The 22,796-nt window shown below is 38.1% G+C and overlaps 1 protein-coding gene and 1 long non-coding RNA gene across 2 annotated transcripts; both read right to left on the bottom strand.

The window, feature by feature from the left end:
* Positions 1-156: 156 nt before the first annotated feature.
* LOC132152066 (E3 ubiquitin-protein ligase MARCHF7-like) lies at positions 157-13,434 on the bottom strand. Its single transcript, XM_059560741.1, has 11 exons — positions 13,314-13,434; positions 10,754-10,950; positions 7,416-7,583; positions 7,118-7,274; positions 6,845-7,015; positions 4,911-5,958; positions 4,279-4,448; positions 3,691-3,794; positions 1,604-1,705; positions 1,405-1,453; positions 157-927 (listed from the first exon to the last, which is right to left on the bottom strand). Exons 2-11 carry the CDS (start codon positions 10,934-10,936, stop codon positions 827-829), a joined length of 2,253 nt encoding a protein of 750 aa, XP_059416724.1. The 5' UTR covers positions 10,937-10,950; positions 13,314-13,434; the 3' UTR covers positions 157-826.
* A 784-nt stretch (positions 13,435-14,218) lies between these two features.
* LOC132152065 (uncharacterized) lies at positions 14,219-22,156 on the bottom strand. The gene is made up of 2 exons (XR_009436469.1): positions 21,426-22,156; positions 14,219-18,158 (listed from the first exon to the last, which is right to left on the bottom strand). It is a non-coding gene; the product is annotated as an uncharacterized LOC132152065 (long non-coding RNA).
* Positions 22,157-22,796: the final 640 nt, after the last annotated feature.

Below are 22,796 nucleotides of genomic sequence, written 5' to 3'. Positions count from 1 at the left end.
GATGTAGAGCAAATGGAAGCTTTAATTATGTAATAGAAGAAAAAAAACACTTAGAAAACAAACTGCTGTATATTGCGGAAAACCATTTTAATTGTCATGAAATAAGCGAACAGAATCACGGTTCATTAGATCTAAAACATCTTAAAGGACAAGGCAGTTTTTTGTGGGGTATTGAAATACCTCCATTTTATTGTAATAATTCAAGCGAATTACATTGTTATAATGTACAACATACAAACAGACTGTGGAAAAGGTCTTCTGTAAAGAGAAAGTCTTGGGGAGAAAAAAGAAAAAAAAACAAAAAAAAAAAAATTCTCACTCAACCTCATTCTCCAAAAACAAAAAATAAGTGTATTAATAACATAAAAACAAAAACCAGGAAATTAACGGTCTTATTTATTTTTTTAAAATAAAGACATTGATAACAATCTTTTCAATCGGTTCTATAAATGAGTGGATGAACGTTCCTCATGTAAAAGTATGAATCGCCCAAGATCCTCTCTTTCCCCAAACCAGCTTCGAAGCATAGTTATTTAAAGCACTCATGGCAGTCATCCGTTCACCATATTTTTTTTTTTTTTTTACACTGAATAAAGCTTTAGAGTGCTCACCAACCTCAGAAGCAGCAAAAAAAAAAAAAAAAAAAAAAAAAGTAAAATAAAAACTAACAGTATTCAAACAGTTCCCATAAAGTTTGTAGACTATCTGCATATTATGAAAGCCTTGTGATAGGCTAAGAACAGTGACACAGGAGGACACAGGTCAAGAACAGCAAGTGAGAGGAGGCTGAGACAGACTAAGCCACGCCTCCATCCCTGCCAACACATTAAACCTCCTCCTCTACTTCATCATCATCCTCCAAGTCACAGAAGTCGATGGACGGCCTGCTGTCCTCCACCTCATCTTCATCAGATTCTGCGTATGAACCTTTGAGTCCAAACATAAGGAAAATGCAGAAACATTAAAAAAAAAAAAAAAAAAAAAAAAACCCTGACCGGGAAGAGGGAGGGAAAAAAACAAACAAAACAAAAACAGATGCCACCTTCTGGTGGAGAAGTAAACATAAGCAAGCATTTTTAACACCAACAGGGCACTGGTAATTCCTTCTATGCATTCAACAGCCAATTATGACTCACTAAGTTGGTTAATAAATAAACAGATGTAGTAAATGCCATGCAAACAGATTTCACTAATTATTATTATTTTATTTTTATGTACAAAGTCCCCATTTTTGCATATTTAATACCAGCACTAGAACAAACATTGGGTTATCATCTATACTTACCTAAGCATTTAAAAGAAGCTGATATCAACAAATTTATAAAGATTAATATAAATGAACTGACAAGATTTATGGGTTTCATGATGCAGTATGAAAATAAATAGAAGTAATTCATAACATACTTTCAAGATTGTCCATGTGTTCATGTAGAGTTCTCGCCAAGTTGAAAAACTGAGCGAGAAAAAGGAGAATTTTTTTTTTTTTTTAATTACAACATTAGCTTATAACATGCACAATGCTAAGTGATGCACCACATGAATCAAAGTACTGAACTAAAAGAAAAGATGATAAAGCAATACAGGAAAGATGTGGAAGTCTTACCCCAGCATCATTTACAGCACCCAGGACATCAGAAAACCTCTGCTCACATAGATGCAGGAGCACCACCAGGTACAGCCCGCAGCTGATGAACTCGTACTCCGACTGAGGAATCAAAAATTATATTAAAAATATCATTCATGGAACAGATAGATGTGACATTACTTGAGAAGATAACCTGTCTTTGATGTTCCTTATTCAAGATGTTTCTGATCAATAGTGTGATAGGATTTTTGGCAAATACTAGTTCTGGGGCTGTACCATGAAGCCGGATTAGCTGGCTAGCCAGGCAACTTTCAGATTAGTTGGCGCCAATCCTGGTAACCATGAAGGTGTCTTGGCTTTTAGCTGTGTTACTTGCGCTCCACGGCTAACTTTCTGGGTCAGAGATCTCAAACCAAAATTGGACCAATCAGATGGGAGCATAGTGACACTGACACATCCAGCGTTACTCCAAATGAAAGGTTTCTATATAATACATTTTTTAAATATTTGACGATGACATTGTGTAGCTTTAATGATAATTACTTTCCATTATTTTATAGAATTATTAATCTATTACGCAAAAGCAATTTTAGTTTAATTATTATTAGTTTAAATGAGTATTAAGTTGATCTGTAATATAAATTAGCCATAGAATCAATAGATAATGGTTTAAAAATGACTTCATGTGAACTTGTGTTTGAGTCTCTATACATCAACTATAATACTAAAAAAATATATATATATATATTTTTAAAAGTACAAAAAAATTCAGTTGGAGTGTTTTCAGCTTATTTTCATATAAAAATATGGCATGCAGTTGCATCAAACACTGGTAAACAATGTAAATTGTGATAAATCGCAATTACAATTTCAAGGGAATGATCAACAATTAAGAAATGTCAATCATGCAGACCTAATTTAATTTATTTGTCCTCTTTCACGGACAAGTATTTTCTTCAGTGTAAATGCTTTTAAATTCTTCAACCTCTTAACTTTCAGGAAAAGAGTTTGAATCACGCCCTCTCTCTCTTGCGAGATGTAAATCACAGTTTCTCTATGTTGTGAGGCTTGTGATTGGCTGTTCATCAATGATGTCACACATTTGCATGCACACACTCCACGAACTCAGGATAAAAGCCAGAGTTAACAGATAAAGTTGATGATCAGCATCATGGTACCAAAAAAGCTGGATTGGAGTTATTGTTTTGTGAACTTAAAACGAATCCTGTAACATTGTTTGTTTGTTTCATTACCATCATGGTTCAGGCCCCTGATTTATTGTTTTTCTATGTAAAAATGCTAGACCAGTGCAGAGCTCAAGTTACGAGTCTAGACTAGATTTTTTTTTTTTTTTTTCCCTCTACCCAGTCTCGTATTTTTTAAATGCAATAACGTACTCCTAAAGGTCAGTTTGCAGTATAAATGCATGGGATATTGATGCCTCTTTTCAGGCCAAAACAAATATTGGCATGCTATCAATGTGACATTTTCACACTTTAAAAGACTCTGCTGTTACATAAAACTAGGACTTGCTGGCTCTCACAAAAAGTGTTTCGCTAAACAACAGTGAACATAAAAATAAAGAAAATATAAAATAAAATATAAAAACTTTTTTCTTTGTGACAAGCAAGTGTCAGAAGTTGTGCAGTGCTGCTTTGTGTATCAATGTAATTCTGCTTTTCCTGGTCTGAACAGAGCACAAAAAAAAAAAAAAAAAAATGAAAACCAGGGGGGAAAATCAGACCAAATTCATGTTAGTGTGAACAGGCCTTAATTCCACATAACTCTCGTCACTTTAGAGATTCTTTAAAAACCGGTCAAAAACTTAACTGGGAAAAAATAAATATGGTAATTATAATAATAAATTAATTAAATAAAATTCTCAATTCCTAACCAATCCCAACCAATTTTGGGTTTCACAGAAGAGAGTCATACAGGTTTGGAACATCATGAGGGTGAATAATTCACCAAATGAAAGCTAGTCTGGTATGATCAGCCAGACCACACAATTAACAAATGCAATGGCAAGAATGTGTTTGGCCTTAGAAATAATAGGTAATCTAAACAATGTGTTTTATTGTGCAATATTATGTTGATAAACATACCCTTTCGTGAGATCTGTAGAGCTCATTGATATCAAAGTTCTCAATGTTCAGGTGCAGTTTTTCCTTACAAAGTTCACAGGTAGTGATTGCCTCCAAGTTAGAACCTGTGTATCAAAGCAGAAATATGGACTCAATGAACGAAAAAAAATACCTGAATTCACCTCTTATTAGCAAATGTAGCCCTCAATGAGTTTTTGAACCACAATTTATCTGTACTTTGGCAATGCCATGTTGCTGTTGGGAAATGTTAAGAAACGCGACATTTCCCAATAAGCTGAGAAACAGAACCAAAGTATTCACTTAAATACTTTGGTACATGATTATGGTAATCATTCTAAACTGCAAGATGGCACTGCCACAGCATTCTTTTGTAAAGACTATAAGTCTCCACAATGGAAAATTTTTAAAATACCGACAGTTAAAGGAGATTCACACGGTTATGCATCAGTAGTCCTGAACTGCAGGAAATTAATCCCAAATCCTCTTTGTCAGACTGAAATTGTTCCTTTCTCTGTGCACATCAAACAAATGAATATACACACAAAAAACACTAAATTTACTTCTGCTCTCAGGAAAAGACATCCATACCAGAGCTGATTTTGGAGTGGAGCCATTTCTTAATGCAGTCCTGGTGCACAAACTGCAGGCTGCCGGTGCACTTGCAGGGCTCGATCAGAGGGTTGGAATTTGACTGCTCCCCCATCTGACAGATTCGGCACAGATCACCCTCCTCCTCATCAGAGTCCTCCAACAGCAGGCTAATAGTAGGAAGGGGGTGTGAATAAAAGCTGCAAATTAAATTGTGAGCATCCTACTACACCAAGGGTGCCCAATCATTCATAGTTTAGACCCATTTCTATTTGACCACAATTGAACCAGCTAATCAAGATCTTCAGGATTACTAGAAACATTTAAACAGATGTGTAGCCCCAGACTGAATCTTAACTTTGAAGGAAAGGGGCTCTTTGGGAACAGGAATGGACACAGCCTATAAACAAGTACACAGTGAGAAAACCGTAATTCATAATTGATCAGTTTCTAAAGTGCATCCAAGTGTGTACTTCGGCACTTGGTTTAAAAGTGATCCCTTATATGGAATCTGTGCTTCATACGTAGTTACATTCATAACAATGGATCTTTTTTGATAATGAAACCATACCTTTACTGTAATTTTTTTCCCCAATCACAACAATTAGAGATCATTAAAATGGCCCTCTGACCTCTCCTGAATCTTTCGCAGTCTCTCTGGGTCTCTGGAGGGGGCGGGCTGCTCATCAGTTCGACTCCTTCCTTCTGCTCCCACTCCCACCCCAATTATCATATTCTCAGGCATACGGAAGAGTGGGCTGGTCATCAGTCTGCCCATGCTATGGCTTCGTCCTGCCAGACGGACTCCGTCCTGCAGTAGTGATGCAGAGAGACCTGAGGCTCCAGAAGAGGGTGCTGATGTGGCGCCCTCAGAGGACTCATCTTCATCATCATCACAAATTGTGGCCCGGTCAGGTGTTTTACGGCCATCTCTGTCACCAAGAGGGAATTGGGTTGAACAATGAGGGTCCATGCGGGCGCTTTCATCACGCCCTTCCCTCCTGCGACGAGAAAACAGTGGGGTACAGCGGTTCCAGTTCAGCCAGGATAGGCCTGTCGGAGATCTGATCGATTCCTGTGCGGGTTCTACTACATCAGAGCTCTCCTGGACTGGAGCGAGAGCTGGTCCGTGTCTGCCCAAGTTCCTCAACTCTGCTTCCAAATTTTCTCTATTGACAGGAGAAGCTTCAGAGGGCGGGGCTTCATCTGGGCTTGAGTCATATGACCTTGAATCAGAGGCAGAGCTGGTGGTAGAGTTTGATTCCTGACTGGAGCGTCGGGAGAAAAGCCGAGATAGCAGACGCCTGGTTGTTCGCCTGCCATCTGAGTCACCGCCATTCTGAGCGGGAAGTGGAGTGGGGGCAGGGCTAGAGGAAGGAGGGCTGGAGCTACAGTCAGTGAGGGCCGTGTAAGGGGTGGAGCTCCAGGATGAGCGCTGGGATGGTTCCGAGACAGAGGCTGTGGTTCTGGTGGAGCTAGAGCTGGAGCGTGACATATCACGAGAGAATGGACCAGACTGGTAATCTGAGGTCATCCTGTAGGAGCTGCGCTCCAGAGGAGAAGGGAGATACTCGGCTGAGATACGGCGACTAGATGAACCATTCTCTCTGTGGGATAAATATTGGCTCTCTTTGGGTCGAGCACCTTGTGCATAGGTGGAGGTAACACGATCAGAGCGGTCTGAAGCACAAAAATGAAAGAGTTACCATTATGGGCTACAATGCAATACATTAGACCAGCGATTTCCAACAAGGTTTCTGTTTGATTAAGGAGACATGCAACTCTCCTCCAGGTACACGGTTGAAAACCACTAAAATAGGCTATTGTCCACATTAATTTGGATATCTTAAAACTGAATTTTCGCCCTCAGTTCCCACTAGCAGTTTTAAACATTTTCCCTAAAGTTGATCGTCCACACGGACACGTCTGAAAAGGAGTACAATGCTTCACATGACTAAAAACAAGCCATTGTTTTCAAATACCTCCATTTTCATAGTCCACCCACCAACGCACAAACACTTCTCAAAATTATTGATTTGGGATAGAGTCTTCAAAAGTGTGGGTGAAGGTGAATTGACAAAATTATGCATTTTCAAATGTTTCATTATAATTAATGTGGGCTTAGTCTAAGGAGGGCATATAATGTTAGAAGAAATGCCATGACATCAGCAATATAAAAAAAAAATTCTGACAATTTACAGTAAAGCGTTTCCACCCCAAGTGTTCATACAAATTAAACCGCATTGGCCAGATGACCACAGCAAAATTTCAGATGCTATTTAAGAAACTATTGGCCCAATCCAAAAAAAAAAAGTTGTCTTCTTACTGAATTTTATTACATTATGAACAAAATAAAAAAAACTGTAGTTTTCATTCAGCATTTTTTTAAACAATATCCCAACATTTTTTATAAAAAATACTTTGAAAGAGTGAGTTTAAGTCATCCAGTCATGCCTAGAACCAATCAGAGAAAGAAGGCTAGTACAGAGAACAGACCACAACAGCAGGACTAGACTGTTAGTAGATAACGGTGTCTATGTAAATGTGAGTAGATGTATGCACATACACAGTGAAGAAGTTAACCCGCTAGGCCGGTAACTAGACTCCCCCAGTGAGGTCAGTCCTGAATCCCCCCTCTTCTCCAAATCTCTGCGCGCCCAAAGACCATCTGATGGAGTGGACAAAGATGAAGAGGATGATCTAGACAAAGGACTGATGGAGGATTTCCATGAAGAATCTACACACAAGATCAATGCGTTAATCCACCATAAATCCATACACTGAATAGATACACTTTATTTTCTATAGTTACAGTATTTTTGTAACTACTGCGACATACTTCCTAAAGTGGAGTAAGAACTGGCAAGTTTAGATGCCGATGGGGATCTGGAATATCCTGCTCTATTAGTGTAGGAAAGTTTTGCTCTTTTAGACTCGCTGTCTTGGGATGTGCCAAGAAGTCCACAGTAGGTTCCCGGTCTTCTCTCAGAGTCGGTCTAAAATGCAAATACACAAACAAACGCAATCAGATGTCCCATCTGGGATGTTTGCTTAACAGATTCTTGGATCCTTCATATATTATTATAAAACCACTTTATATAACTTGTAAATAATTTGTTTATAAATTTTGTATATACAAGTCTGCCTCTGTCCCCACTGTTGGATCCTGTCCATGTTCGATCACATGAAGATGACGATGATGATGATGATGATGAAGACAGAGAGACAGGAGTAGAGAGCTTCCAGTTGGAGTGACGGCTTTCAGCTGAATTGTAACCTCTTGGAGAGCTCTGCAGACGGGAGCTCTTCAACACACAGGAAACATTGGAAATGAACACACAGCATATGTACGTTACAAAAGAAACGTGACAGGAAGAGATTCAATAATTGAGTCATTCAACTACTGTTAGTACTACATCAATAATGAGATGCATGGGCCAGTATACAGACTTCAACAGCCAACCACAAAGCCTCTGCAAGTAGTTTCCTTCCTAAAGCATATAGGTGGTTTGCTGCGTTATGTCGAGAAATCCCCGGTGGCAAATTATATATATGGATGTGCTGATGGTGGCTAACGTTAGTCAATGTTGAAGTGGACATTAAACAATGTAGTCAAGTTCTCAGATGTGATGTTTAAAACACACTCTGGGAGTCAGAAACGACTTTGGAAGTTTCAGTAACTTTATCTAGCGAGACAGTCCTTGACAGGTTGATGAGATACACCAGGGCCAGGAATCTAGTGTGCACTATAAAAAGCCCAGTGAACCAAGGCAGTGTAACACGAAGACCTTTCCAGAGCCCCAGCAGTGCTGCGGAATATGAGATGCTAATAGAGATAAACACACGGATCTCCACAGTGCCTCTCTCATGCTTCGAGAATTTTCATGAAGTTTTACTGACTGAAGGGGTGGAGAAAACAAGTCAACTTATACAGTGATGAGAGGAAGAGAAAGGTCGAGGAAAGAAAAGAAAAAGTCCCTTAGGTAAATAATTTGGTAGGGATGTCCCGATACAACTTTTTCCACTTCCGATACCGCAGCTTTGGCTATTTGCAGATACCGATTATCAATCCGATATTTTTATTTTATTCTTGAACTAATACTACTGCTAATAATAAAATGGAAGCACTTTGCTCAATTATTCATTATTTTATCTTTGTTATTAACAAAAATATAGAACAAAAGATACACATTACAAATACACATAATACACTAATAAAAATAAACAGTGTTTTGCAGGTACAATATTATTTAGCAATAGCATTCAAAAAAATTGAATGAACAAGTAAAAATACAACTTTACAAATTACAATTGTACCTGATGATTTTACTAATACAGTTTTCTGTTTGATTTTACAGTCTCAAGCGTTCAGAAATGACACGCAAGAAAATTTTACTTCAATAAAACCAAGGATTCGTTTTTTGTAAGGGTTGTGATGTCCACGTTTTTGTTGAAGAAATTACAGAGGCTAGCATTTCTAATCGCAAAAAGGTGGCAAAAAATGAAAGATTAAGTGGATATTTGAATTTAATTAATTAAACGGAACATTGAAACTCTAAGAGGATATTGAGGCAGATGCGACATTAAAACACGTTATTAACTTAATGTTATCAAAATCCAAAAAAGATTAACAGGATTATAAAAGTACCTAAAAGTGATGCACGGGCCTCATCTTTGGCTTTTTCTTATCTCGGCGCCGGACTACTGTTGTCTTTTCCCAGGCAAAGTTGTCCATCAGTTATGATCATTTTCAGACAGCCACAAACATGAGGTGAGAGCGAGGGTTTACGTATACGTTAATATACATATAAAACGAAAGTGTTTTTTTTTAGCAACTGGGATGGTGCCCTGCTGCATACTCCATGTGCGAGCGGTGGTACGTAAGTTACTGGATATGTTGGCTGTCGCAGTATATGCATTCCGTGGATAGAATGTACGCTTCAGCATAATACAAGGATATTTCTTCAAAAGCAGATCGTGGAGACATTTTTATCGTCCACGATCAAAAATATTCATATTGCACACCCCTTCCCTCGGAAGAAATCGCCGACCGAGGGCAGACCGGACCACAAGAGCACTTTAACTCTCATACTCATGCGACTATAACTGGCTACTGTTATCACGTGACAGGCTGTGTGCTGAACTGGATGTCACAGCAAGGGAAATGCTAATATTCAAGCATTTAGGCGACGGTTTAAGATAGATTTTCCCATGGTTTGTGTTGGATAGGTATCGGACATAGGTATCAGATCAAATTTTTTTTCTCCCCTCCGATCTAGCATTTTTTGCCAGTATCTACACAATACCGATGTTGTGGATCGGATCGGGACATCCCTATACTTTGGTATATATCAGACAGACCCACCAAAAAAGCAAAAACTATTCACTATTATATTTGTTAATAACAACAAGAAAAATATATATTAACATTTATTATTGATAACCCTTACAGACCCAGCATAACAGAACTGTTATGACTGCATAAAGCAATTTAATAACTAATTTTCACTAAATGTGAAAAACTACATACAACAGTAGCTAACAGTCTGAAATTACAATTCGTTATTTAACATTTCTATTTCTATACAACTAAAAAAAAATGCATAGCAAAAACTGTTGCTGTAGATTAAAGGTTTGGCATTTCATAAACTATAAGACCTTTATAAAAACTTTCTTTGATCACTACTTTATACTGATTTTCATGTTGAAATTATAATGCATAAGTGATAGTAAAATATATAAGAGCAGTATATTTTGAGATGATATTTGGCTAGTTTTTTGATTGACCATCTTGCTTTTTTTCCACACAAACCTGGCAACCCTGATGTTGGGCAAAAAAAAACCCAACAACACATTACATTTTTAATATGTTTGATATAAAAATTACAGTATTCATTATTTCATGACTGCATCCTTACTGGTAGAATATACGTGTGTGTGTGTGTGTGTGTGTGTGTGTGTGTGTGTGTGTGTGTGTGTGTGTGTGTGTGTGTGTGTGTGTGTGCGTGTATGCATGCATTGAATTGTTGTGAATACAAAACTTTTCCATGTTGTGTATACAGATTTTGTGCAAACAAAACAATTTTTTATAAATAATGGCTTCATAGAGACATTTTTAAGGACGGGGGGGGGGGTAACATGAATATCAACGCTTAGGTCTCTGAGGCATAATCAACTTGTGGAACATATCATCGTCCCATAGACTTCAATTCAATCTAAAAGGAAGAGTCAAATATATTTTCTGTGGTTATCAACATCATATCACAGATAGAACTATACAACCGGTACTGAACCTGAAACACTGCTTTAACAGTGCTAGGTTATGCAGGGGAAAAATATGGATTTCTGGGTGACTGGTTTAGCAGAAGGGACTGATGATTCAGAAGAGATGGCAGTCCTCTACTGAGAGACTTAAGCTGCACTACTCGTGGATGTGAACGCAGACAATACAGAAATGAATGTGTCAATGTAATACCTGATAGTCGGAGTCTAATTTGACAGAAGCTTCTCTGCTAAAGCGATCTCTTCCCAATACGCTCCCTCTGCCATACAGTCGGCTCGCACTGAGCGCTGAAGATGAGGAGGAGAGCGAGGACGGCGATGACAGCGAGGAAGAGCTGGAGACAGCAAACGGAAACCGACGAGATTTCGAATCCATCTCTAAACTGCACCCTGAGAGACAGAGAGACACACCATTACAGCCGCACATCCATGACAGCAGTCCCCGCTAAATCCCACTTAAAAACAGGTTTGGTAAGGAGATGTTTCAGGCGTGTCTTTATGTCATGTTCTTCTATAAACTGTCAAGCATTACAAGTTGCCTCCAGCAGTGTGATGGGTTTTAGAGGAATAGTTCACCAAAAAAGGAAACATTCAGTCATGTACTCACATTCGCATTGTTCCAAACCTGTCTGACTTACTTTCTTAATGCTTCAGACTCCATTCATCATAATTACACATTAAAGAACTATTAGCACATTATTAAAGGTTTAGTTCACGCAAAAATGAACATCCTGTCATCATTTACTAACTATCATGTTGCTACCAAAGCCAGTAAGCCTTAAGTCCACCTTGGAAATATTTTAATAAATTTTTTATATTCTCCCAGCCTCGTAAGAGTAAACCATACAAGCACAGTTTAATCTCTTTATTATTTGAGGAACAGATTTTAAGTTAGGCTTTTATTTACGTCTAGACATTGATCAACACACACACACACACACAGAGAGAGAGAGCACAAAGTAATGTAAACAAAAGTTCAAACATGCCTGACATAACCAATTATCTGTAACCCTGAGGAAAAAGGCTTTGGAGCAGTTGCTTTCTTAAACACACAAGACAGTATGGGTCACCTTACCCCCCCCATTCTTAAACGTACACATCTTTCTGCTGCACCCTTCATCAAGTCCTCTATAAATACCCACCCCTCTACAGTAAAGTATCAAAATAGCACCTTCCTGCAATGAAAGCTCTCTGCTCTATGTCAGGCTTTTTCCAAATCACATTTGCCAAGTGCAAACACTGCTAAACTTAACCTGAAGGCACGAAAGCAGTGCTTCTGTCAGGTGTCAGGCAGAAAAAGAGCAACTGAGAGAGGGGCTACTGCAAGCTTAAGCCTGTACTTGAAATGCATACTCATTTAGAATATATAGTAGGCCTCAAAGCTTTTAGACAGCTAAAGTGACTATTTTGTGCATCATTTCATATGACGCAGCTTGGAACAGCTCTTGCATCATTTAAAACTATCTTCTGAATGTCTGTGCTGCGCTCTTCCATACACTAATACTGACAACAACAACAAAAAAGCACACAGTCTAACAACGTCTGCATTATATTCCAAGTATTCAAGAGCTATATGATTTGCAGATTTGCCCAAATTTGCAGTCGCCACTATATGCTAAGGCTATGACAGTCTGGTGAACTTCTCCATTTCTGTTTGACGTAAACAAGAAACTCATACGGGGTTTCGAAAGACATGACAGTGAGGAAATAAATGACTGTTCCGCATTCATTTCTTTTCAAAGTATTTTTCATAGATCAACACTAGTAAAGGTACTAAAGGTGAATGACAAGCAGAATGAGAAATACATTAACTTCAGGGCGTGTATGCAAGGAGAGGCAGAACAAAAACACCCATGTGAAACCTTGTGGCTTTGTTTGCGGATTATGCAACCAGTGCAGGCACATCTTGTTAAACCCAAGGATTGTACACTCAACAAAAATCACACAAATCAGTACATTAATAAAATGAAGAGCCATTTTAAATGAATGCTTTCACGCGGTTTCCTCATTTTGAGGTTTCTAAAAGTGTTGAGCACACTTCAGCACATATGTGCTCTTCCTTGATTTCCTGTGCATCAGTTTGAACAAAGAATTTTAAATGTCAACGGGTGCAAGTCTGATTTAGATATTTAGGACCAAATTTTTAAATACCAACAACGACCTATTTAAATATCTCTCCTGTTTCCAGACCACAATGTTTAAGACCTGTTTGGTGCACTTGCATGAACTTGACAGGACAAACAGCATAATTCTGATTGTAAACCACAGCTGATGCATATCAAAAAGGTGAGCTGCCAGTGATTTGCATTAGCTCAGCACAGCTCTCGGGTTCCAGGCGCATTAGAAAAAAACAAATGACTCGCAGAAGAGGTTAACACGGAATATTTATACCGCACAAACGCTTTTGCTCAAATAAATCAAACAGATTTAAGTCAGTGCATTCAATTAATAAAAGGACATGATCATGACATGCGCCACTGACCCGTTAAACTAGACGCTCTGGGTTGCATGTGATCCCAGGAGTCAGTCGCATTAATAAACCAGCACTCTGCCAGATGTCTAACGTTAGGCCTTGTTTTTGTTAGCAAGGACACTTCGTAACTACAACAAGAATACGACTCGCTGGGTAATCGAATGCAATTAAACCGCAAGCGTTTATATTTAACTTACACTTAGCAATCGATACCCGTTAAAACGCAGGAATTTCAGTGTATTAAAACGCTCCGATTGGCATTACTTCCGTGTGAACTCACCTCTGATTTTCCGTCTCTCTGCCTTTAATATTAATGGCGTCCGTGTGTTGATATAGGGAGGGTCACGTGGTTTAAAGTGTAAGCGGAGACCCGCAGGAAACGCCTACTTTGTTCACGGCGGCTGAGTGTCAGCTGCCCCGGCCAGTGAACGACAGAGTAGCGAAATACGTCCCGCCCTCTTTTCTCTTGAACATTGACATGCTGCATGTAAATGATACATGGGTTAGGTTGTAAAATCCAAAATAAAATTAGAGTGCCTCTCTACCACCTCCATTGGTATATACAGAAATCTGATCTTTGATCTTGAGGAAGATTAAAAAAAATATAGCCCATAATTAAATTAGGTCTATTCTTTTTATAATTTGAAAAAAAATGCACTATTAATAAAACGAATTAAATATATCTTCCTGAGAAACAGAAATAAAGTTTTGTAAAATGTATTATTATTATTTATTATGAATTGATTGGGGCATAAGAAAGAAATGCAAAAAATGAATGAATGAATACTTTATTCATATTGTATTCTATGTCCTTTGTAGAGGACGCAAGGATTTAAAAAAAAAATAGACATGAAAAGACATGTATAGGCAAAAACAATGTTTTATCTTTCATTCACCAGTAAGTTTTTATGTTTCAGACTATTTTTAGCCAAATTTCTTTCCCTATTGACTTGTGTTTCCCCAAAATGCCTAATTAACATAATGTTGTTCCTGATGTCCAAAAGTCTATACCTGAGTCCCGGAAAGATTTTATAAATTAATTTTTATTCAAATTTTTTTTAATTGCATGTATATAAAGTATAGTTTAAATGTACTTATACACAACTGAAAATACTTAGTGAGTGAAACGAGGCAGAACATTGACAGTATAAGAGACTTGTTAATTAGAAATTACAACACCAAGACTTTAAATATTTGTATGCTTTATTATTTAAATTGTTTATACACTCTATTCAGAATTTTGTCTACAAGTGTACTTGTGTGTTTACACTTGGGGTTTTGACTTTTTTCTTTTTCTGTTAGTTGTCCGTCATAGTGTTATATAATGTTGGTCACTGAACAATTAAAGTTATGTTGTAAAACTTAAAAATGCAGGTGGCATACAAAGGCAGTAGTGTGAAATAAATTATAGTAAATAATAGTAATTTTTCTAGTGTCGTTCAATGTAAATACAAATAAATTAAACCGAACAATTAAACTGAACACAATGGCATTTGTTAAAGAGTTTGTTTAATTGTCCAGTAGAGGGAGGCATAATGCATCTGATACAGTAATAACTGCACCGTTTCACTTGTGTTTGCTCACAGCCACATGGCATTTATTCTGTCACAGTGGTAATTAAAATATTGCAAGTGTGATAATAAGACATTAATGAGAACAATGCAAACAAAAATGTTGCTTTACAAGCTATAATGTCTTAAGATACACTAACTATATTCATATTGCTATTTGATTAACTGAAGCAAACAATTTGTCATTATGCACACAAGCTTAGAAGGGGGAAAAATCAATTTCTGAGTCTAGGAGGACTGATAGCTGATACAAAATGCGTTTTCAATTGCATCCAATTTTTTGACTGAACAGTTAAATTAATTAAACAGCATGCCTTTTGACTTAATTTCTTGAGAATATTAAATGAATTCTTTATAATTGGGTCATTGATCATAGCCAGAGATAAGCTACTTAAGAAGTACTTTATTTAATAACTGGTTTACTTTACAGAAGTCCACCACTGTGTACTCAAATCCATTTTTAAAGAGTACGATGAGAGGAAACATCTTTAAAATTTCAAATAGTAAAGATTCCTGCCTCATGCCCTGATGTGCACATATGGAAGAACATTTTATTAGGAGACAGATTTTAACTGTGTGATAGAGGAAGAGCTCTCTTTCACTCTTAATCCTTACATGGTGACAAAGCCCCTATAATGAAGAGGTCACCATCAGAACAAAGCCGGAGCACAAGCACCACCCCCACCAGTGTTTGCCTTGTCCGTCTGCTGTCATGTTCGGCCTCCCACCAGTGGATGACTGGATTAAGGAATACTTCTAAGGTTTATGTTTGCGAAAGAGGAAGGAAGCACTGAACATGGGTGCCCGGCGTTAAATATCTTGTATCTTTTTTGAGAGCAAAGACATGAGCTTCCACTCTCTGCTTGATTTTTTTGGTACTTTAAGTTGTAAAAGTTGAAAGGGGCTGATACAGGCCACGTCATGCTTCTGAATTAGGAAACACAGACTGCATTCACCAAATAAAATGGTCACAGCTGAGTTCCTTTCTTTTTACAGATAAGAAAAAAACAACAGGGTAGAAGTCAGCAGCTTCAGACATGGCTGAAAGAATGTCTGGCCTCTTTCTCCTCAGATGTGTAATCACAAAGGAATGCCTGCAGATCGCTTGGCTTTTCCACCGGCCTCCGTTCACTAGTTCTCTAGTCGCTTTCCCACGCCTTCCCCTGGTCTCCATCAGCCTCTTGCTTTTTTTTCCCCTGGCCGAGGTTCACAACACATGAACGCACCTCAGAGGGCCATGCTTTCACAAAGGACACAATGCCACTTCAGTCAGCAAAGCAGCGCACAGACCCCAAAATAGAAATTGTTGTGAGAATATGTTTGTCTGCCCTCCCATTCATGTGATTGTCGTTCCTCACACGCACACTTCCCCAACATCTGACAAGAGAGTCGCTCTCTTCTGAGCATCTGTTCGGTGAATTTTCCATCTGAAATCAGCACGAGGTTTCAGCTACTTTTGTTTGCTCTATGTGATTGCAATTGGGATAATCAAGAAGTGTCGCAATCCAAAACGGGCAAAAACACATGGTGTAGTGTACTTTCATTTTTGAAGATCACGGACACTAAACCCGTACATACAAGTGCATAATGTGGTGCCTTCTTGCTAATTCTCTTTTGATTAATGTTATATTGCTGTGTAAACATTCCTCCTTTTCCTTTTTTCTCTCTGTTTCTCAAGTGCCTGGGAAAGTATAGAGAGCTGACAGGAAAAACTACCTGTTAGTTGTTTATTATTTTCCAGTCCTCCAGGTGTATAGTGACTGCTGTGATTATCCGTGCTCCACCCAAAACCACCCTGCTGAGTGGAGATGGATGGCTCATGGGGGATAAAAACACACTCGAACACACACTCTCACATGTTCCTGGGGTGTTGAGACATGGCTATTATCACGGTGTTGCTGATGGCCTAGTTTTGATCATACAAAAAGGAGGTTCCTCCGAATGTCTGACCCAGCTCGCCGCCTAGAGCACAGACAGCAGTGAGGCGAAATGACTAATTAAAGCAGACGTTGTTTTTGCATAAATCAAGGTCTGATACGGACTGACAGTTGGCGTGACAATTTAAATAGATTTCCTGAGAAGGGTAAGGGAGAACAAATGCAAGTGTTCAGTTGGCATTATGCAATTTGGCGTTAGCCAGACAGGAAAGGGGAGGTCCGCAGGAAGGTGTTATGAAATGAGATCATTAAAAAGAAGTTGAAGGTGAATAAGACCAAGGAATGCTTATAGCTTTGTCTCTTCATTTCAGATTTTCAGATGTCTGTCTTTGAAGGCGCACAACAAAAGCCAAGCTATCATTTTTCAGGTGGAACTTAACGAAGGCAGGGCTCTACCTAATCTATCGTTGCACTGCTGAATTTATTCAATAACATCCCTGTTTTCTATGCCCTTGGCACCAATGCTCGTGGCCATAAATAGCTTCCATATGACATTTGTAACAGCGCATATATATGTGCGATAAAGCACCGTGCTAGCATCGTTCCAGTTGAGCAAAATGTAATTGAGAACAGCACGTCAAGGCCAGGGAGAATCATTTATGCACACTCCTTTAATTTCAGAATAATTCTTACAACTGTTGTTTAAGGCGTCATTTTTTAAAGGGGGTTTATGTTAAATATTTCCATTAGCGCCTTGCACTGTAGGCAGTATGATCATTTAAATAGTCACCCAAAAGGGTTATTAAATAATATTATCTTTATAAATGGAAGCAGGCACAGCCGCTGAAAGCTAATCTAGGGAAATTGATCAGCTGCACGGGCTTGTCCTCTGTTTTTCCTTCCATCCATGAAAATGTACCTCTGTCTTTTTTTTTTCTCCACAGGATGGATGTTTCAGGGTTGCTTGACAGATCCTATTTTACTGGTCTTGGTGAACGGTCAATCTATTTTCCTCCCCCCCTTTATTAATCCTCCTTATGTTTTCTCTCCTCCTCCGGCGGCTGATGCACTCTTTGATATATCATTGCTGAAGGGAGCGAGGGAAAATGTCAATTACGACTGTTAAATGTGAACATTTAACTACTGTACGGATGTTAGATCCACTGCTGTAGTTTTATAAGTGTATGTTGAAGAGAACGAAAAGTGGATAATTTTCTTGGTTTATTGGTCAGTTTAAGATGAACCCTGCTACCACTTAAGGGAGCTGCTTTTTTCCCCTCCAAACCATGCTTTAATAATAAAATGATGTATTTTGTCTCCTTAATGGAGGAATTAAAAGCTTCATTGTGCTGTTCTCCTGTGAGATCTGCAGCCTGACTCAGACCCGTTAGGAATGATTGCATCTCTATGAGAAGATACTCCATTTTAAAGCCATGACTGGATTCGTTTTTTTCTCTCACATTTAATGACCCCTTCCTGGAAATGAGTGTGTGTTGGTTGGGGGGGGGGGGGGGGGTGGAGTGAGTAAGTGAGGGAGCGAGAAAGAGAACAAGGGCTGATGTCAGTGGTCTGTCACCCCTCATGTGGTTATCCCCTGTGGGTCTGCCACTCCATCACTTCCTGTTTACCTCATCGCCGCCATATTAACAAGAGTTTCCTCACATAGGGATGATGCACCTACAGTAAACAGTAGAAAAAAATCAGGTTAGCATCTGTTCGCATGCCTTTGCAGAAACATTACATCCAGAGGTCAAAGGTCAGCTTATGTGCAGCCAGTATGATCGCTATACACACTAATAATCATGACTAGGGTGCAAAATGTATTTATTTCCAATTGAGAAAATATTTTTGGCTGACATTGAAACCTTATCTTGCATTATTTTTAGTTTTTAATTATATACAGTACAAAACTTTGGAAACATTACTATTTTTAATGTTTTTGAAAGAAGTTTCTTCTGCTCATCAAGCCTGCATTTATTTGATCAAAAATACAGAAAAAACAGTAATATTGTGATATATTATTACAATTTAAAATAATAGTTTTCTATTTGAATAACCTTAAAAAAATAATTTATTCCTGTAATGCAAAGCTGAATTTTCAGCATCATTACTCCAGCCTTCAGTGTCACATGTAACATCCAGTCTATCACATGATCATTTTGAGTGTTGGAAACAGTTCTGCTGTCTAATATATTTGATGAATAAAAGGTTAAAAAATTACTGACCAGTAGTGTATATTGTTATTACAAAATATTTATATTTTAAAAACATAGCTTCTTTTTTTTTTTTACTTTTTATTCATCAAAGTATCCTAAAAAAGTATCACATGTTCTGAAAAAATATTAAGCAGCAGAACTGTTTCCAACTTTGATAATGAATCATCATATTAGAATGATTTCTAAAGGATCATGTGATAATGATCCTAAAAATTCAGCTTTGCATCACAGAAATAAATGATAATTTAAAGTAAAATAAATTTAAAAACAATTATTTTAAATTGTAATAATATATCACAATATTACATTTTTTCTGTATTTTTGATCAAATGAATGCAGGCTTGATGAGCAGAAGAAACTTCTTTCAAAAACATTAAAAATAGTAATGTTTCCAAACTTTTGGTCTGTACTGTATTGTGACGAGCGTCCGGATTCCACATCAGCGTCGCCCTGGTAATTCACGAGGAGCACCGGCTCGAGGCTCATCACGGGCTGATCACCGGCACCTGCCTCTCATCAGCCGGGCCTTATATAAACAGCATGCACACAGGAAAAGGGTGAGAAGCCTCTCCATGAGCTAGCACACTGACTCTCCTCTCTCTGCCTTCCAGAAAGCAGCCTGTGACCGGAAGACATTGCCACGAGCACTCCACCGACTCACCTGCACCTGGACTCGAGTGAGAGCACCTTTGCACGCCTGATCACCGTCATCAACCCCCCCCCACCGCAACCCTTCACTTTATAATAAAATCCACCCTCCGGGGCTTTACACTTGAGTTTGCTCCTGCGTATTCCTTCCACCCCGCCACAATATATATATATATATATATATATATATATATATATATATTAATTATTTTTTTGGGGGGGTGTGTGTGTTTTTTTCTTCCTTATACAACACTTATACAACACAGCTGTCAAACTGCACCTGTCACAAAAGTGATTTTCTTGACATATTTGTTGGTTTGGGTGATTTTAATGCAGGGAATATTCCAAATGGAGTAGAGGGAGGAAAAAAAACTCCTGTCCTAAATAAATTTTTCACCAATGTAAAGAACGGCTTTTATGCATTTCATTTGAATCACACACTTACATCAGCAAGGTCAGATTAACATTAAATCAATTGAAATGTTAAAAAATGGTGCAGTTTCTGATAAACTTACCTGCTAACTGCAAAGTAATTTCTTTCATTTAGTTTGATTTGTTTTTACATCCTGATAATGATGTAATAATTTGTAACCTGCACTGTAATATATGTTCATTTTAAAAGCCAAAATGAGAGTTTTTGTATTCTAAATATAACTAAACGCTTTCCCAGTCTTAAAACTGCTCTAAATATATGCTTAATCATTGAGTAGGTAGAGGAGACAGCCTCTGCCCCAGTCAGACATAAAAATGGTTTCATTGCCGACTCAAATACAGGTGTGTGTATATATCACCCCAGACAGTCTGTATTTTAACTCGACTATGAACCATAATCAAGCAGCTTGCTCTCTCATTGGAGTCAGATATATTAAGAATTTATGACCTTTAAATTATGTAAACATTTAAAGGTCATTTTTTATTTATGGATACAAACAGCATTGGAACAAACAGCTTACATACATAACAGAAACATTTCTGTTCACATCGGTGTTCGAAGCGATTTTACTCTAATTATCAGTTTCTGACGTGAGCATCGGTTGTTCCAAAGTCAGTCGGGAGAAAACCGCTCTTTACTCTTTTAAAACAGGCTAATAAGGCAAACTGAGGAAACTATTGTCTCTTTTGCACTGATTAGCTCTTTGCCTAGTGATTTTATGCAAGACTAAGTGAGAGGATCACAATTCAATTATTCCAGAAAGCAAAACCTTAAGGCCACCGAACTGCGTTAAGACACTATTTGAGTCTCTTGGAGAGAAATTTGTGTCATTGGAAATTAAACGCTTTTGTGGCGCTGGAAGGTTAGTGTTGTTAATGGTATTAGGGAATGTGGTGTTCGGAGATGATTAAAATCTGTGTTGGAGAGAGAAAGAGAGAGGGGTGAGAAAGAAAAGAGAAGGGAAAAAAATCAATAGCTGCAAGCACAGCTCCCGCTCTAGATGGACATCTCCTCTGTCTTTATGCATCCTAATAGAAAAATAACAATTAAATCGAAATCGCCACATTAATTTGGTCTCCATCAGTCTTGGGGGAGATCATCTTTACCAGTTATTATTCGCTAGGTTATTATATCTTCCAATCAAGCCTCTTAAGAAAAATAAATAAATAAAACAGCCCAATGGAAGAGACAGGCTGTGTTCTCTCCACTTCCCCCCTCCCCCAGTAGGCTTGCATTGCACTCATTGTACTTGTGCTTATTATGTTTCAAATGACCGAGGTACGGCTGACATTCTGGCTGCATGCAGAGAGGCCCAGCCTCCGTTAATGACGCAGCTTATAGTCCTAAGAGCCTCAGCTCTTCACCCACCCACCCACGCCCCAACCCCCAACACACACACACACACACACATACACAGGCTCTAATGAAGAACCACCAACACAATTACAAACCCCGGTGTGCCTCTGCTGGAAGAGGGGAGGAGGTTATAAACATAGTCACTCAGAAGGAAGAATATTGCCATCATGTGTGCACACACACACAGACATATATACACACAATTATGGCTTTTTTACTGTGGCCAGGGTGGTCTGATGATCACAGATAAACATAGGCACATGGACCGTATGCACACATGTTAAGACGCACATCTTGCACACGATGGTCTCGTCTTGTCCTCCCACTCTCCAGACACTTAATCCCTGGAGGTCTGCCTGGCTCTCTGAGTCCCTCCATAAGCATCCCTTTTCACCCAGCTTCATCTCTACAGGTGAGGAGGGGGTCAGAGAGGATCAATGAACACATGCATAAATTGGTAAATGAATGTGTTTGTCCTCTATACGCTTTGATGCTTCCAAAAAGACCAGTGGCTGGTTCTCCTTTGAACAATTTCAAATTTTGTTTCATTACACGCACATTCAAATTACAGAAGTGGTATTTAGCAATAAAGTCACAAACGGTCTGCAATTGCAATCGGAATTAGCTAATCGGTTGACTATAACACTAGTACTATCTGGCTACAATGTAAACTTAAATTATTAAAATGTGCTTGACAGTGCAATAGTTGTTACATGTATTAATGCTAGTTATCCAGCGTCTTTCTTTTTAGCATTAACATAAGTCATTATCAGGGTTTTTATAGTTAACCTAAACTAAAACTGAAACTAGGGGTGGGCGATATGGAAAAAATACACGATTTTATCACAATTCTTTGTCATGTTGGTTTTTCTATTTGCAAGGTGTCTGAGCATTACAGCCAAACTAATTTCCCTATTATAAAGACAAAGCATTTCAAGGTAACAAAAAGGCAGATATTTAGGCCAAAGAGGGTGTATATAATATTTGTTCTTCTTTTTTAATAACAAAGATAAAAGAATGACAAAGATACACATTACAACTACACATAATATACAAATAAAACAAACAGTGCTTTATTTTCAGGTACAAAAGGTGAATTATCAGGAATTATTCTTCAGTCAAGAGCAGTGAGTGTTTTTTCTCTTTGTTTTATTAACGTTAAATAAATATTTCACCCAAAAATAAAAATTCTGTCAGCTGTCTGTCAATTCTGTCATAGTGTTTTATTTTTTATACCACCATTTACTCACTTAAAAGTGGTATTAAACCTGAATGAGTTTCCTTCTTCTGAACATAAATGCTATTTTGAGGAATGTGGAAAACCAAACAGTTGCTGCTCCACTGTGACTTCTATAGTCAATTCAATGTAGACCAGCAACTGTTTGGTTACACACATTTTCTTTTGTGTTCAGCTCAAGAAAGAAATTAATACAGGTTTGGGACAACGTGACCGTGAATAAATAATGACATTAAATTTTATGGTGAACTATCCCTTGACAGTAGGCAGCATGAATAATAGGCCTACTGTCCCTTTAAGACCTGCATGCATCTAATATACAGGCATGTATACGTTTTTCTCTCAACTGTTTACTTTAATTTTAGACATAACCAACTGAGTCTACATGTAAACCTTGTGTGTTTTGACAGTATTAGCGCAAAAGA

This window comes from Carassius carassius, chromosome 10 (genome assembly GCF_963082965.1).
Source record: "Carassius carassius chromosome 10, fCarCar2.1, whole genome shotgun sequence".
Lineage (NCBI taxonomy): Eukaryota > Metazoa > Chordata > Actinopteri > Cypriniformes > Cyprinidae > Carassius > Carassius carassius.
Note: the sequence above shows the minus strand (reverse complement) of the source record. Positions and strands in the feature narration are given on the sequence as shown.